Below are 16,574 nucleotides of genomic sequence, written 5' to 3' on the forward strand. Positions count from 1 at the left end.
GTTCAAATGTGAGTCTCAAATATGATCCATCAAGCTTTTGAGGAACATTTATTTGTACGTCTCTCAAATACTGTATTGTATTGCTTTATATGTTTGATCATAAAACTAAGCATTTAAAAATTATCTTACTAAGACATAGTATTGGGGCGAAATAGAGTTGCAACTAATATTTATATGCATTTCATGTCAGTAGCATGTTATAAAGACCTCATTGATTTACATCACAAGCTAAAAGAATTTCATCTTACTTTTTGGTCATATAACTCACTGATTCTTGAGATAAGGGACAAAACATGCCCCACACACAAAAGCACTATTTATATTAAAAAAGTAAGAATGTCAACACAATAAAAATACTTAAAAAGTTGCATCTAAGGGAAATTTGTATACTCAGCAGGACATCTATTGCTTATTCTTTTAAATAATTTCTTTAGTATTAGTTTAAAAGCACACTCTATACTTGGAAACACATGTAATTTAACCCGTCCTCAGCATGAGGTCACAATGTAAAACTGCCAAACAAAGTGTTTAAAAATGCAACAGATTAAAAAATACACAGTTACATTAAAAGGCAGACATCTTTAAGATATCAAACAATACAACAAGTAAATATTGAATTATATTTTCCATTAAAAAATAGCTATAAAAGTTGTGTCCTCACTTTGCGTCAACTCCGTCAGGATTTGTTAGAGTTATCAGGCAGTGTCATGGGAAGCTTTAACTCTGAGGAGCTATTTCCTGCTCATTGTGGATCTCACAGTAGGACACACAGTCCTGGACGTTATAGATTTTTAAATATTTTAAACAAACAATATTGAAGTCTTTGCGGTCACAGCCTTAACATGTCGACTCCGTCATCGCAGTGTAATGCTGCGTTCACACCAAACGTGAATAGAGTGTCAAAATCGTGTCTACCGTGTCTAGTTTGACGCATGAACATTTTTGAATCCATTCGCGCATCCGTGGCGAATTGGACGCGTGTAGAAATCGAGCGTTTGAAGCGAAATAGACGTGCGTTCAAGGCGCTCCAGGGAAATATGTCATAAAACACCACTCTGCCTCTTTTCATTTCCATTAAAAATATATATTAAACATTAATAACCACACAAATGTGGTCCAGGCAACTCCTACATTATCTTCACTGCATGTAGGCCTATTTTTAAATATCCTTAAAAAATAAAGTTATAAAACTTCTCTTTGCCCTCAGTCAAAACGATTTGGCAGACAACAAATTATAGATTCATGACACCAAAGATCGCCCGTTAGATCTACACAAGATGCACCACTACAGGACATCAGAGTCAGCGGCAAACGTCTGAAAGACTGGCCGAGGAAAGGCTGCTCTCGCCGGGGTTAATGAGAGCTGGGTGCCCAGTGATCGCCTGGATCACACAACTCAAATAGGCGCTCTCTTTATAAATAAACCACAGATTTGAGCTTTAAACAACTACATTCTCACCTGAAAAAGTCTTAAAACTACATTTTGTGACACAATAGTAGTATTTTTAAATTATGCAGGGTTTCTCATCACGTCACTTTACCATATGACAGCAGCAAGCAGGCTCCTGATTGGTTAACGTTGCGCGAATTGACGCCAAAGTTAAAAAAATTTAAACTCAATTCGTGTCCAATTTGCGTCATTCGCGCGAACTGGATGCGCGAATGAGGCGGATTTGCGCCCTTCGTACCGCGCGGAACGCGCCTTCCGCGCAGCGGGACCTCCAGAAGAGCGTTTAAGGAGACAAAAGTGAAGGCAGGCAATAAGACGTGAAGCTTCAGCAGCAAGAATGGGTCGATTTTGGGATCCTGACACTCAGTATGTCTCAGTATGCCTATGTGTGCAGTAAACATTTTGTTGCTGTTAAGTCAAATATCCAAATGTCAGTTTTATATATTATATTTCCTGTCACTGATTACGTTTCCCTCTAGTGGGTGTAGTTCTCAATGGCCTGTATCCACTTTTTTTGTCCTTAAACGATCGTTTTTTGGGTCAACAGCTTATAAAAACTTTTTGGTTCTGGGTTTTTTAGCTTGTTGGCTGTACACCTTGTCACATATCAGCTTTTAGACATTGTTCTGTTTTTTGTTATAAGTCAAAAATGACAAGGAGGCAGCCTCACGCAATGCAAAGTCAATGGAGACGGTTTGATTGTTTCCCCCCCGGTGGGCGTGGTCTTCAGATTATGACGCATGTCGCTCTGTCTCTATATGGGGAATTCTTCTAATGCCGTTTCATGATTCTATTTACATATACTGTATATTTGGTCTTAGCTCAACCTTTGTCAACACCGTCAGTATTTTTGATAATTTTGAAAGAAATGTCTTATTCATTTTTCAATTTATTGTGTAAAACAGTTAAAACATCTATGGAACTACATGATGATATGTCTTAATTGCCTAAGCACATTGGTTATATATGTTTAATATTAAAAGGAGGGAGGAGAATTAAGGAATTTGGAAACTGGGTTGTTCATAGTAGTGTGAAAACAAACAAAAAATAAACAGAGAATGTATTTTATGATTTAGACCTTTACTGAACACCAGTATTAAATAACTGAAGATTTGACATTGTTTTGGGATAGATTAAATTATGCTTTTTAGTGTGTCTGACGGAGTTGACACAAATTAAGTTGTGGACTGAATAAATATAATTTTTTAGAAAAAACATTTAGAAAAAAAACCTTACATGGTTAATTATCTGAGACCTTTGTCTACAAAAATAAATAAAAATAATAATGTAGTGTTAGTTTTAATTTTTTAACATTTAAACATGTTTTGTCCCTTATCTCAAGAATCAGTGAACTATCAGAATCTGCACCAAATTGCATAGTTTTGCTCAGTTTGGGCCTCTGAATAACATTGATGCGTTTTTCCTCCTCATATGAGCAATAAAAACCTAATGTATCAAATATGATACAAAACATACTCTTTTATTTTGAACCCTTTTGTCAAAAGGTTCAATAAACTGTTAAAAAAAAAGTGTGTGATCTTTATGGCTATTATATCATATATCAGGCTTTACAGGGTCAAGTAGAACTTAATGTTTGATTTAACAGTTAATTATTATTTAATCATTTGACAGCATGCAGCATTTTAAATCATATGCACTTACTCTAACACACAAACACACACAGCTCTTACCCATTGGTTGTGTGGCCCCGACAAGCACATCTCTTTGTATTTTGCCGTCCCCTTCTGAGATGTCAAACCAGGCATCAACAGGAAACTCGTAAACCTCCTTATTCCCCATGTCGTCAACTACAACCTAAAACACATCACATTAACACACCATATTTGTCACAGAGGAGAGAGACACAGGATATTCCTTACGAGGATTATGTCTGAAAAGTGCGTTTGTGTACTTTATCACACGCCCAACCAGCAGAAGACCCCCTGTTGTTGTGTCCGATGGTGATTTTTTTGAGTCTGCCAAGATTTGGTGCTTCAATGGTGAATTTGTCTTCATTTGCACGCTCAAAATTGTCCTTTCCATCGCTGGCCAGCTTCCGTTCTCCTGCAAACATCGCACCAAGACTGTGCAACATAAAGCGCTAACACAAACACAGAACCGTCGACTGGTTTTAGTACTGACCTGTATCCCCAAACTCTCCAAAGATATTTAGATAGACATCAGCATCGGTCCCACTGCCTTTGGCATCCATTGTGAAGACACTGGCTATGTACTTGTTCTCTGCAATACATGAACACACACACACATTAACACATATACAAGTAAAACCTGCATTTTACTGGATATGTACCATGTCTTTTGGCCATTAACTATGATAACAAAATGTTTTTTTTTTTTGAAAACCCATGGAACGGCAGAAACCACCAGTGAGGTCTTTCTTAGAAACAGCTGTTACATCTAGTCTTTCTCTCTCTCTGTGAGATGTAATGTTATATTGTCAGCGGTATATGGGAATGTTGGTCTGGTGATATTGTGATCCTCACCTGAAACTCTACTCTTCTACTAAATTTCTCCTAATCCTTTGTATGCAACCCGAGTCTGGTTTGGGCTGGTGATGTTTGTGTGCATGCATCATCTATTGTCATGATCACATGACCTATGCGATATAAATACTGCATGTATAAGTATAGGTTATGTAGTATTTAGTAGTGTTCTTATTTGAGAGATATAGAATTTTCCGCAGTCACATGTAAATATTCCACAGGTGTCAATGGTAAAATAATAGTGTCATATAATGGACATGTGTTTTTTTATGTAGTGTTAATGGGCCTCATTCATGAAACATGAGCAGAACGAATTTGTGTGTACATCGTTCGTAAAGCCGCTCCGACGTAAATTTTGGGATTCACAAAAAGGTTCGTATTTTCAAAATGTTAGTTGGTACCAAGCAGCAACCTCCCGCAGTTTCTCTTGAAGCCAATACGGAAGTGACTTAAACTGCAGTTCATCGACTGGCCACTAGGGCTCCAGAAGGGAGCAGAATCTCATTGAGCCCCATGTTAAAAACTTTACAGCAGGAAAAAAACATGTTTACAGTCTGGGACAAATTGTGGTTTTGGTCTTTACGGCTAATTTTGCCCTTCATGACAACTGTGAGGGGGGTGAATTTTTTAATAACTCATTCGTTTACATTATATAAAGCCTTAAAGTTCTGCATAATTAAGGGCGTGGCCACTTTGAGTGACAGGTGGATAGCCATTTATCTGCTGTCTGTTAGTCATCACGTCACCTCAGCTCCGCCCACGTCCCGCCTCTTTGCCCATTTTCTATTATCCGGGAGTGACACGCGATGACGCGCTGCCAAGATGGCAACGGCCAGCTCGTCCCTACTTTACGCTTCAAAACTGCTCTTCAGAAACCTATGGGTGACGTCACGGACACTACGTCCATATTTTTTTTACAGTCTATGGTTGGTACGAAAGAAATTTACACCTGCTGTAAATGGTGCGTAAAAAATTTGAACGCAAACTGATGACATTGCATTTTTATGCACTATGTAACATAATAATAGTTCAAGAGGTGATTTGCCCCGTTTTTTTTTTTTTTTTACTGTTCAACGTTGGGTAATCGGCAGCGCTCGTCACTGTCACTTTTTACCAGGCCGTCCAATCACAGTGGAGGAAGGGCGGGACAAAAACTACACATCCCACTTGTAAACCGACTGAACAACAATAATGGAGGAGTTAATACTGCTTTTTACTGCATTTTTTTATATTCAGTGATATTCTTCAAAATGAGATACTAGTAACGCATTACTGTCATGGATATTCTGTATCATCGCAACCAAAGTGTCTCAACTGGAAAAACGCTGCCCTTGGAAAGAGCTTTCAAGCGCCACCCGCTGGCCGTTTTCAGAAGAGCACCAGGGGCACGTTCAAAGCTCAAACCGGTGCGCAACGTTTTGCCACGGTTTCCGGTTGAACGTCATGTTTCCTGGAAACGGTGTGAAATGGGTTTGAGATGCGTTTTCTCTCGTTTGGTGGGTGTGTCAAATATGTCAGCCCACTCAGCAGCAACATGTATATAGCTAAACCACACGGTATTAAAGACACAGATCGCACAAATGTGTCCTCTACAGCTTAGTATACGCAATAATTGAAGATATTAGAAGACATGATTGTCGTAAGAGTTTTATAGTAAAAATATATCAACATGATTATTTATTTATTTATATTTTAGCTTCATTGCAAGGCAAGTTTATTTATATTCCAAATTGCATATGGTAATTAAGTGCTTTACATAAAAATTTGAAAGAAAATACAAGCTATTAAAAAAGTAAGAACTAGAAATAAAATTATTTAAATTAGAATTGATTACCAGGAGATGCAAAAAGTGAATTAAATGGGATGTGGATGTTGCCTTTAATTCTGGACGGCAAGGGTGATTGCATGTATTTTGCAGTATTAAACACGTATTTATATTGATTTCATCAGGCTCCTAATATTCCTCACAAAGAATGACCTTCTCAGCTGCCATAGTTTGCAACTCTTGCGTCATCAGAACAGGGTGTTCAACGCAGCACTGTTTCCGTTTAAAAAACCTTTTGCAACATTTTGTCGGGGCTGAATGCAGCCCAGGTGTTTTTTAGCTGGCTAAAAATGCTTTGGTGGACACACGATAATTGAATATTTATTACTAGGCATATGGTCAATTAGTCTCTTTAGCATTTATGCAAAATACTGGAGCCAAACCTGAGAAAGAATTCCAGAAGATTCCACAGCGTTCCTGCACACGTCATTTGCAGTTGTAACTCATGGGCGGGGATTATGCTAATTATGAATGAGAGTGCACACGCAACTATTTACAAATGTTTGGAATTCATTCATATACACACGTTTAACTACCGTGTCCGTGGTATACGAAGCGTTTGTGAATCTGGAGGACAGTTTTCGCAAATGTGTGTATGTTTTGTCAGTTGTATATGAACTAAGGATTACCGCATTTCATGGAAGACAGAAAGTGACATTGGAACATGAGGATGAGTACATAACGACAGAATTTTTATTTTTGGAGGTATATTGGTTTGACCTAAATGCATGTTTAATAATTGTAAGAAATGTGTCTAATAAAAAAAAACAATAAATAAATAATTGTTCTAGACATATTTATGGCAAATTTTTCAGATAATCCAGCAATAAATAAAATAAATTGTCTAACCAAAAAACATGTTTTTCAAATCTGTCAAATTTAAAGTTTGAGAAGATTTTTTTGGCACATTTTTCAGGTGGTTCAGAAACAAACAAACAAACAAAAATTTTAAGTTTGACTAGATTTATTGGCACATTTTTAGGTGGTTTAGTAATGTGATTAATTGATTTACTCTATTTTGTATCAAGTATGTATTGTAAATAAAAGGTCTAAACATACATCTCAACATAAAATGAGATTAAATAAAATAATAATAATAAAATAAAATAAAATGGTTTAACCAAAAAGCATGTGTTTCAAATTTGTCAAATTTAAAGTTTGAGCAGTTTTTTTGGCAAATTTTTCAGGTGGTTCAGAAACAAAACAATTGTAAATAATGTTCTAACGGTTTAATCAAAAAGCATGCTTTATAATTGTAAGAAATTTGTCTAATTTTAAGTTGGACTAGATTTATTGCCACATTTTTACATGGTCCAGTAAAGTGATCCATTTATTTACTCTATTTTGTATGTAAGTACATATTGTAAATAAAAAGTCTCAACATACGTTTTGGAATGTCCATGGGGTTTAGGCTGCCCAACAGATAGCGGACAGTAAGTCCGTCCCCCTCTTCTCTGCTCAGCCAATTGTTGCAGGCGTAGAAGAAGCGTAGGTGTGGCCTATTCATGTCAGTCACAATGACTCGGTCCAGGAACCAACTGGCACTCATGCCAGTGTTATCATGCTCGATTCTGCATTACAGGAAGTACATCACAAGTTGTAACTTTAACGACTTGCCTTTAAGGTAGTTACTTTTGGATGTTTGCATACCTGATTTTCTTTATTGGCCCAACATTGTGAGTTCTGATCCTAAAGACGTCAGTCTTGTTCTTTTCGAAGGCTGTTCTGCTCCTGAAATAGAGACATAAACCTGTGAACAGACTCAAAACGAAACGATTGACACTCAATCTAACTTCTAACTTTGAAATGCCCCGATATCTGAGACTGACTATGAATGAGAGTGTGTTTATGAGAGAACCATCTGTCACTGTCATTGACCCACATATCATTCTACGGTCTCTCGCGTTGGCTTCTGCAAAAGCATCTCTCTAATCAAAATGCAAAATGCATGAATTAAAAATCACCCAGTATGAATTACACATCCACTCACACTGCCAAATTACTCACACACGTCCACAAGGACTTACCGATGCGGTGAAACCAACACACATGTCACCTGAGATCAGCACGCTGAAACCGCACCAGCAAACTTTGGAAATGATGACATTTAGACAGATTCAGAGATTCTGTTAAATAGCATCTCGATTCCAAAATGTTGCATGTTGACTGTCGGACAGAATTCAAGTCCAAAAACATTTCTGTTCTATTCTGGTGAAACTCTCTGTTAATGAACAGATCTACTTAAAAACTTTTTTTTGTCTTTTGCTGACTGGATGAATCCCACGAAAACATGTCACAATGCTCAATTTCCTTTAAAGGGGTGGTTCCGTGTTTTTTTTCTAGGCTTGGTTGTGTTTATGGGGCGCAGTATAATTTCTCTTAATTCTTCTTTTTTTTTTACTGTATTTTAAACTGTAAGCTGTATTTTACTTATATTTTACCTTTATTCCACACTGCTGTCTCCACTGTCCTTTGAACGGCTCGTTTGCTTCCTGCTTCTGTGAAGCCCATCCCTCCGAAAAACGCAATGGTCTTAGATTGGTTAGATGGCCAAATGTAGTTTGTAGTTCTGCAACAGCTCTCTCTCTTTCGTAATGACTGCGACGTGGCCTCGCCCACTTTGTTGCGTGTTCGAGGGGGCAGTGTTTATGTTAATAGCAAGGGTTTATGATGTCACCAACCCGGGAAGAAGCTTGTTGTAGTCCAAACCGGACGTTTTTGTAGGCAATAAACTACCATAACTTTAAAAGACAATATCTCCGTTTGCATTGAACTTTCAGCGCTGTAACTTTGCAAATACTGTTTATGCTCAAGCAGCAACATTACACACTAACTAAAGTTAAAAAAGTGAAATCGCATGCAACCACCCCTTTAAAGGGATAATTCACCCCAAAATTAAAATTAGCTCATGATTTACTCACTCTCAAGTCATCCTAGGTGTGTATGACATTCTTCTTTCAGACAGATACAATAAGAGTTATATTAAAAATGTCCTGGCTCTTCCAAGCCTTATAATGGCAGTGATTGTTGCTTTGTTTTTGAAATCCGTAAAAGTGCTTCTATCCATCATATAACTGCACACGGCTCTGGGGGGTTAATAAAGGCCTTCTGAAGCGAAGCGGAGTGTTTGTGTAAAATAAATATCCATATTTAAAACTATATAGACTAAAATAACTAGCTTCCGGTGGTCAGCGGTACGCGAGTTGACTTGCGCTAAAAGAGTAACCCTTGACGCATGCGTATTGACGAATGCAGAAGCGCAGAGGATAGAGAAAAACAAAACGTGCCGTGTCGGGGTTACTCTTTTAGTGGAAGTCGACTCGCGTACCGCCTGAAGCTAGTTATTTTCGTCAATAAAGTTTTGAATATGGACATTTTTAGAAGGCCTTTATTAACCCCACGGAGCCATGTGGAGCAGTTATATGATGGATAGATGCACTTTTGTGGACTGTAACCAAAGCAACAATCACTGCCATTATGAAGCTTGGAAGAGCCAGGACATTTTCTAATATAACTCTGATTGTGTTCGTCTGAAAGAAGAATGTCATATACACCTAGGATGACTCGAGGGTGTGTAAATCATGGGCTAATTTTCATTTTTGGGTGAACTAACCCTTTAAAGTAAAATAGCTTTTCTTTAGATATTGGGGTGAAATCTAACCCAGATGTTTTTGACAAGTTTTCGTGAGATGCACCCATCTACCCAAATATACAACGTTTCTCAAATAGGTTGTAAAATCGAAAATTTGGGGACATATAAGCTAAACTTTCAAATGATTTATGAATATCCAGTTTATGAATTGTTGTTCGCCATTGTGCAATGTTCTTCCAAACTTTTCTGAAGTTGCATCTGTCCTTTTTTTTCCTTCTTTCCTATGTTTTATAAGTCATTATGCAACATTAAACGTTTGGACATTCATCTGAGCAGGTAAAAACTCTCCCATTAGTAACTTTACCGGTCATTGATCAGGATGACTTATTACTGTAGGGAGAGTTTTGAGGGTCTGTGGTTATACTCATATAAAATCAACACGCACACATGGGACATTACGTGTGTGTGGAGATTTTTATGAGTCACCTACCTCTTTGTGTTTATGCGTAAACGTCTTACGTTTTCCTGAAAGACCACAAAAGGAAGTGATGCCATATGACTGAGTCCTCTCATCGATTCAATGAGAAAGTCACATGAATCTCTTCACCTTCAGATGAATGTCCATGGTGTGGCTGTATAGAGGAGAGCCGATCCTGTGCTTTGCACCATGTGATCGTGGATAATGGATGAGCCAAGTGTGATTAAGATTCATGAATCATGCATTTCATGAATAATCATATAGCCCTGCTAAGAAAACAATCTCTTTTTTTACTAAGATGTGTAGGTGTGAATGAGATGGTCAAAGCACGCAGGATGTTCTCTTGTACAGCATTGAGCGCAAAAAGCAGTGCACGGCCACACACGAGCAGATGAGGTGGCCATGTTAATGTTATACCTCTTTTCTGTGCTGTAGATTGAAGAAGAATACAAAATATACAATAATTAATACGGCAGGTATGCACGGTCCTGTCAAAATCCACACAAATTCCTACTTATTTTGCACCAGACGTCCTCAAAAATACCAGAAAATTCATCTGACACTTGAAAGATTTGAGAACACAAAACAATTACAGGTAGTTAGTGAAGACATTTTGATATGCATCGAACCAATCATAAATGATAATACTAATAATGACGAATGACCAAGCTCGTCAATGTGCATTTGCACTTTCCCTTTAAGAAAAACGACTTGACTTTGGAAACTCTCACGATTAACATCAGATGCAGAATTGAACTTACTTGCTGGCCAGGTGGACTTTGGGAGCCACTCCAAACTCTCCATACAAGGTGACGAACACATTAGCATCAGTCCCGGCGCCTTTAACATCCCCTGTGACGGTCACCACCTCGTACACTGAGGAGAAAGCAGAACGTTTGGTTATATAACTGTTATACCTGACCTCCACCGAAGAAAGCATCTTGTTTTCATTTGCATAACATTAGAAGGGTTGTAGTCTCAAGTGCAGAGTGCTCAGGTATATCCCGTGTAACCCAACAACCTGCTCTTCTAAGCTCACCGACTTTTGTATAAGCTGAATTGCTGTAAGCAATATCGCTGTAACTTAGCCATGTTAATGGAGTGAGAGTACGACATGGCCCTGATGCTCACCGTGTGACCTCTACCTTTCTCTGAACCACTCCAAGACCCTGTGACAACCAGATGCATGTTTTATCCTGAGGAGCAGCATGTAGGAGCGTTCTTGATGATTCTTAGAGGTTCTTTAAACAAATATCTCTTATTATAATAAAATAAGAGAAAAACAAGAAGTAACTTAAAAAAAAAACACATCCAGTGTAACTAGTTCGTTTCACAAACAAATTACTCTTGTGAACTAAGGCCGGATACATAAATTGCTTAGACGTTAGTCATGTCATTTTTGTTCTTTAACACTGGTTATAACTTTTTAGTCTGCTAGTTGGTCAGACTAGTTCTACACAGTCCTAACATAAAAGAATTTGCATTATGCAAACACTGGTTGTTTTAATGAATCAGTCAAGATTCATAAACTGAAAAGTTTTCGTTTGAATCATTCACTGAATCGTTCATCGACACTGAATCAACAAATGATTCACTGAAAAACTAGTTATTTATGAAATAACCCTACAATTATTTGTATCTAGGCTACTTACCGTTGGTGAAATCAGTATGATTTACGATATGTAATAATGGCATTTAATCATTATGAGTTATAATGTCATAATGATTATCATGGGTCGACTTTTTCTGTGACTGTCAGTAATTTTACCTTGTGTGGCACAACATCCACTTTTTGCCTTCCCTTGCACAATTAGCTGTCAACTATCTTACTGACATTTTAAATAAACCACTAAGGGTTTATTTAGGAGATAATTAATGGCATTATGCTTTACTTTACCAGTACATCCCATAAAGATCCTAACGGAAAGCATGCTTGAGTAGGCCACAGTTGTGATTTACACTACCTCAGGTAAACGCTAACAAAGACGATCAAAACTAAGGATAATAAGAGTATTTGTCTGCATCACATGTCTATTTTTGGTTAGTTTGTGTGATATAAATATGAAATGTAATATTATTCATATGATTTTCTCAAGAGGGGGTCATTGCAGGGGGGTCAAATTCGGACCTTATTATCTTTTTCTATGTAACAAATGCAAAAGTGATTGGGTTATCAAGAAAACTGAGGTTCTAATCTTTCAATATATGTCTAGTTTTGTGCTGCACAACTTATAGATTTTTTTAAATGATTATGATGATGCAATATTGGACCCACGGTTGGGTCGGTGTTTGCAGAGCTGAAGTGGTTAAAAAGTTATCGGTTTGAATCATTCTATAGAGTCTTTGACTGAACGAACTCACCGTTCATAGCAGACACTGAATCAACATGACTTACTGGTTTAATTTCATCTATGAAATATCCCCAACAAGTATTTGTATAGTTACCGTTCGTGAAGTCAGTATATTTCATGATATGTTGCTTCATGTAGCCAAATAATGGCATTTTAATCATTATAACTTGGGTTGACTCTGTCAGTAATATTACCTTGCATGGCGCAACATTCACATTTTGCCTCCCCTTGCACAGCTATCAACTATCTTACTGGCATTTTAAATAAACCACTAGGTTTATTTAAGTGATGGCAGTTTTAGTTGACCATCCAGATTCTAACGGAAAGCATGAGTACAGCACTGTTGCTATAGCCTACACACCTACCTCAGGTAACGCTTCTGCTCGAAAGTATTATTTAATCACGCTGTAACTCTTAGTCTTATTAGCCTACATAACTCTTAAGACACAGTCTTAACATAAAGGCTAAGTTTATACAACTGGCCACTGGTTCTTTTAATTATTTAAATTTATCAGTCAAGATTCGCAAATTAAAAAGTTATCAGAAAAGAATCATACTAATCTTTCACTGAACGAACTCACTGAATCGTTTATAGCAGACACTGAATCAACATATGACTCACTGAATTGTTCATAGCAGACACTGAATCAACAAATGATTCGCTGAATGGTTCATAGCAGACACTGAATCAACAAATGACTCGCTGAATCGTTCATAGCAGACACTGAATCAACAAATGACTCACTGAATCGTTCATAGCAGACACTGAATCAACAAATTACTCACTGAATCGTTCATAGCAGACACTGAATCAACAAATGAATCACTGAATCGTTCATAGCAGACACTGATGCTGCCTTCCAGTTCATTTTTATCATGCCCATCACTCGTTAACTTCCCTCCGTCTCGTTCACTCGGATGTGCGTCATTGCTTAAGTTGCATGAGTGCCGACTACTGAAGGAACATTTGCAATCGACTGCACTGGATGTCCTAAGCCCTTGATCACTTCAAATCCACAATGGAGTTGATTTATTATTTGTTTTTTTCCTTTACGAAATTGTTTAATGCAGCATTCTATATGTATATAGGTGTATTTGGAATGTTTTAAATGTTTTTTAAAATAATAAAATATCATAGAGTTGTTTGTGGTGGGGTAAATTAAACGCGAAATGCGGTGACGTCACAATAATGTTGCATTGTGGGATATGAAGCTGCCTGAAGTGTACATATGAAGTAGACTCGCTCCCTCTGTCAAAATCGAGGGAGCGAGGGTCTGTCCATTTAAACTTCCCTTGTCCACTTCACGAAGTGGAACGCACTTCAAAATGGCGGCGGGGATTCCCCTGAGGGGAAGTGCTTAGGGAAGTTCGCAAATGTGTGTCTAAAACTTGAGTGGAACGCAGCATGATTCAAAAAATGACTCACTGAATCGTTCATAGCAGACACTGAATCAACAAATGACTCACTGAATTGTTCATAGCAGACACTGAATCAACAAATGACTCGCTGAATGGTTCATAGCAGACACTGAATCAACAAATGACTCGCTGAATCGTTCATAGCAGACACTGAATCAACAAATGACTCACTGAATCGTGCATAGCAGACACTGAATCAACAAATGACTCACTGAATCGTTCATAGCAGACACTGAATCAACAAATGACTCACTGAAAAACGAGCGTTTACTTCCATTTATGAAATTACCCTACAATTATTTGTATAGCCATTAACGTATAATTCACAATATGTTGCTTCATGAAATAATGTAATATTTAACCTTGCACGGCGCAAAATCCACTTTTTGTCTCCCTTTGCACAGTTAGCTGTCAAATATCTTATTGACATTTTACATCAACTACTAAAGGTTTATTTAGGTGATAAAGGATTACATTAGGCTACTTATGTTTTACTTTAAAGAGATAGTTCACCCAAAAATGAAAATTCTGCCGGACTCACCATCAAGTTGTTCCAAAACTGTATGAATTTCTTTCTGAACACAAAATAAGATATTTTGAAGAATTTGGTAACCAAACAGTTGATGGACCACTGACTTCCATAGTATGGGGGGGAGGCACTATGGAAGTCAACTGTTTGGCTCCCAAATTCTTCAAAATATCTTCTTTTGTGTTCAACAGAAGGAAGAAATTCATACAGTTTTGGAACAACTTGAGGATGAGCAAATTACAGAATTTTCATTTTTGGGTGAACTATCCCTTTAAGTTGCGATATATAAGGTAAGGTACCCCTGGATCAGTGCAATAACCTCAATCTTACACCTGACTGAACCTGACAGCATGACGTCGATCGTGCTGAATGCGGTTTTGATGGTTCCATGAAAAGGCCGATTAGAGTGTAATGTTTCAGGCCATAGAGAGGTGCCCGTCTGATTCAAATCCACCACTGGCATGATGCCCGCCGCCGGTCTCTCATGATACCCTGCTGCCAGGACACTGTAATAATCAGCCAATCCAGACTCGCTTCTGCTGTGCCTCTAGAGCTGACTGCCAATATGAAATCCGGAAGATTCTCTGACTGGACGTTAGCGGAATGATCACAATTTGACTGCAAATCAGATACTGACACTCTTAAACACCAAAGTTCCCATTTAAATCAATTAGAATTATCGCAGGCCTATAAGATCAAGAACAAATCGTTTGCTCATCTTGCTCGTAAGAACCTTTCTTTCGGTCTCCATTCCTCCCTCGTCTATTTCTGTTTCCGTCATTCAACCTCCAACGTTCAAGTAATCAATTAAGAGATGTTCCAGGGTTAAAAGAAATCCAACCTGTGAGAAACCGAGAGGACGGGGGTGTCTGACTGAGAGTGAAAGCCGAGAGAGAGAGACAGACAGACAGACGCAGTGAGAGAGAAAGACAGCTCATCCCCAGTTTCACAGTAGGTCGTGTGCGGTGGCTCTACGCTTAACCAAGTCTCAGAATGCAATCTGCCCATTGAAAAGGATAGTTCATCAACAAATGACAATTGTGTTCGCCCTCGTGTTGTTCCAAACCTACACACTGAACACAAAAAGAGATATTTTTGAGGACAATTCACATTAACCACGGCTGTCAAAAACTGTACTCCATGAATTTTGCACAGTATTCAACGTTTTCTGAGAAACAGGCCAGGAGTCGTTCATTGATAATCTTCTCCATCACTGAAGCTCTGAAATTTCAGCAGTCTATGAAGGTTTTGTTGTCCGTTTTGACGCTTAAAAGACACGGTTACTTCTTTCAAACCCATAAATGCATGTTTGGACGAACACGAGGGTGAGCAAATGATGACAAACTATACCTTTAAATGAATAAATGCATTCAGTTTTGGCAAACTGCTTTGGGAAAACCTCAGCTCATCTAGTTTTAAACCCTCCCTTTCTCTTTCATCTCGATGAAAAGGCTTGAAGAGACAGACTTGACAATAAAAAGGTGAAGTGGAGGGGAATCCTCATCCAGAGTCTACCTTTCTTTTTGTTGAATTCGTCGTCTTGATCATCCGATTCCTCCGTGTGATAGTTCATCAGCTCCTCCTGGTAGATCTCGGCATAATCCACCTGTTTGACCTTCGACTTCTTCCCCTTCTTTGCTTTCTTGTCCTCGTCGCTGTCGGAGCCTTTCTTTTTCTTTTTATCCTTTTTCTTCTTCTTCTTGTCCTCCTCTTCCTCTTCCTCCTCCTGCACGGCATCCTCGTCCTCCTCTTCCTCGGCCGACTTCTTCTTTTTCTTGCCGTCTTTGCTCTTTTTCTCCTTGGACCCCATGTCTTCTTGTCCTTCGGATGGTTTACTCTTCTTTTTCTTCTCTTTCCTTAGCTCTTTCCCGTCCCGTTCCTCGCTTGAGGATTTCCCTTTGGTCCGTTTTTCTTTGGCGATAGGCTCATTGTTGTTCTGTTCGTCTGTCCCGTTGTCATTCTCTGTCACCTCAACATCTTCCTTTTTCTTCTTTTTCTTTTTCTCTTTTACGGAGTCACTCTTTTTTCTGCTCGCCTTCTCTGCAAGTGTCTCAGCGCTCGCTGTCTCCTCCTCTGAGCTCTTCTGTCTCGTCTTTGCATCCCTCTTACTCTTTCCTTTCACCTTCGGCTCCTTCTCCTCTCCTTCGTCATCCCTTTCTTCGGTTTCTCTTGGTTTTTTCTCTTTTGTGGGCATCTTTTATTCATCCAGAGTGTGGCGGAGTGAGGGTGAGTGTTTCCTCGCCGTCTGCGGTGTAAGGTGTCGCCGTCTGACCCGTGCAGGCCGATGGGCCCCTGCGTGCAGCTGGAGCGGGGCCTCAGCTCGGAGCTGGAGGCTCTCTCGCGCAGGTCCCGCGGTGCGGCGTGGAGCTCATGAATAATTCCTTGCCTCAGAGTGGTCACATGATCTGTGAGAGAAAGCAAATGAA

General features: G+C 38.7%; 1 protein-coding gene across 1 annotated transcript in view; it reads right to left on the reverse strand.

Moving 5' to 3' along the window:
* Window positions 1-15,958, reverse strand: part of loxhd1a (lipoxygenase homology PLAT domains 1a) — a gene marked incomplete at both ends in the record, with an annotated part of 58,820 nt that extends 42,862 nt beyond the window's left edge. The window contains 8 exons of the mRNA XM_079834610.1: window positions 3,142-3,265; window positions 3,363-3,514; window positions 3,593-3,691; window positions 7,166-7,350; window positions 7,430-7,510; window positions 10,267-10,278; window positions 10,611-10,725; window positions 15,664-15,958. Of these exons, the coding sequence (XP_079690736.1) occupies window positions 3,142-3,265; window positions 3,363-3,514; window positions 3,593-3,691; window positions 7,166-7,350; window positions 7,430-7,510; window positions 10,267-10,278; window positions 10,611-10,725; window positions 15,664-15,958 (1,063 nt within the window). The remainder of the gene's footprint in view (window positions 1-3,141; window positions 3,266-3,362; window positions 3,515-3,592; window positions 3,692-7,165; window positions 7,351-7,429; window positions 7,511-10,266; window positions 10,279-10,610; window positions 10,726-15,663) is intronic.
* Window positions 15,959-16,574: the final 616 nt, after the last annotated feature.

The sequence above is a fragment of the Gobio gobio genome, assembly GCF_949357685.1.
Source record: "Gobio gobio genome assembly, chromosome: 14".
NCBI lineage: Eukaryota > Metazoa > Chordata > Actinopteri > Cypriniformes > Gobionidae > Gobio > Gobio gobio.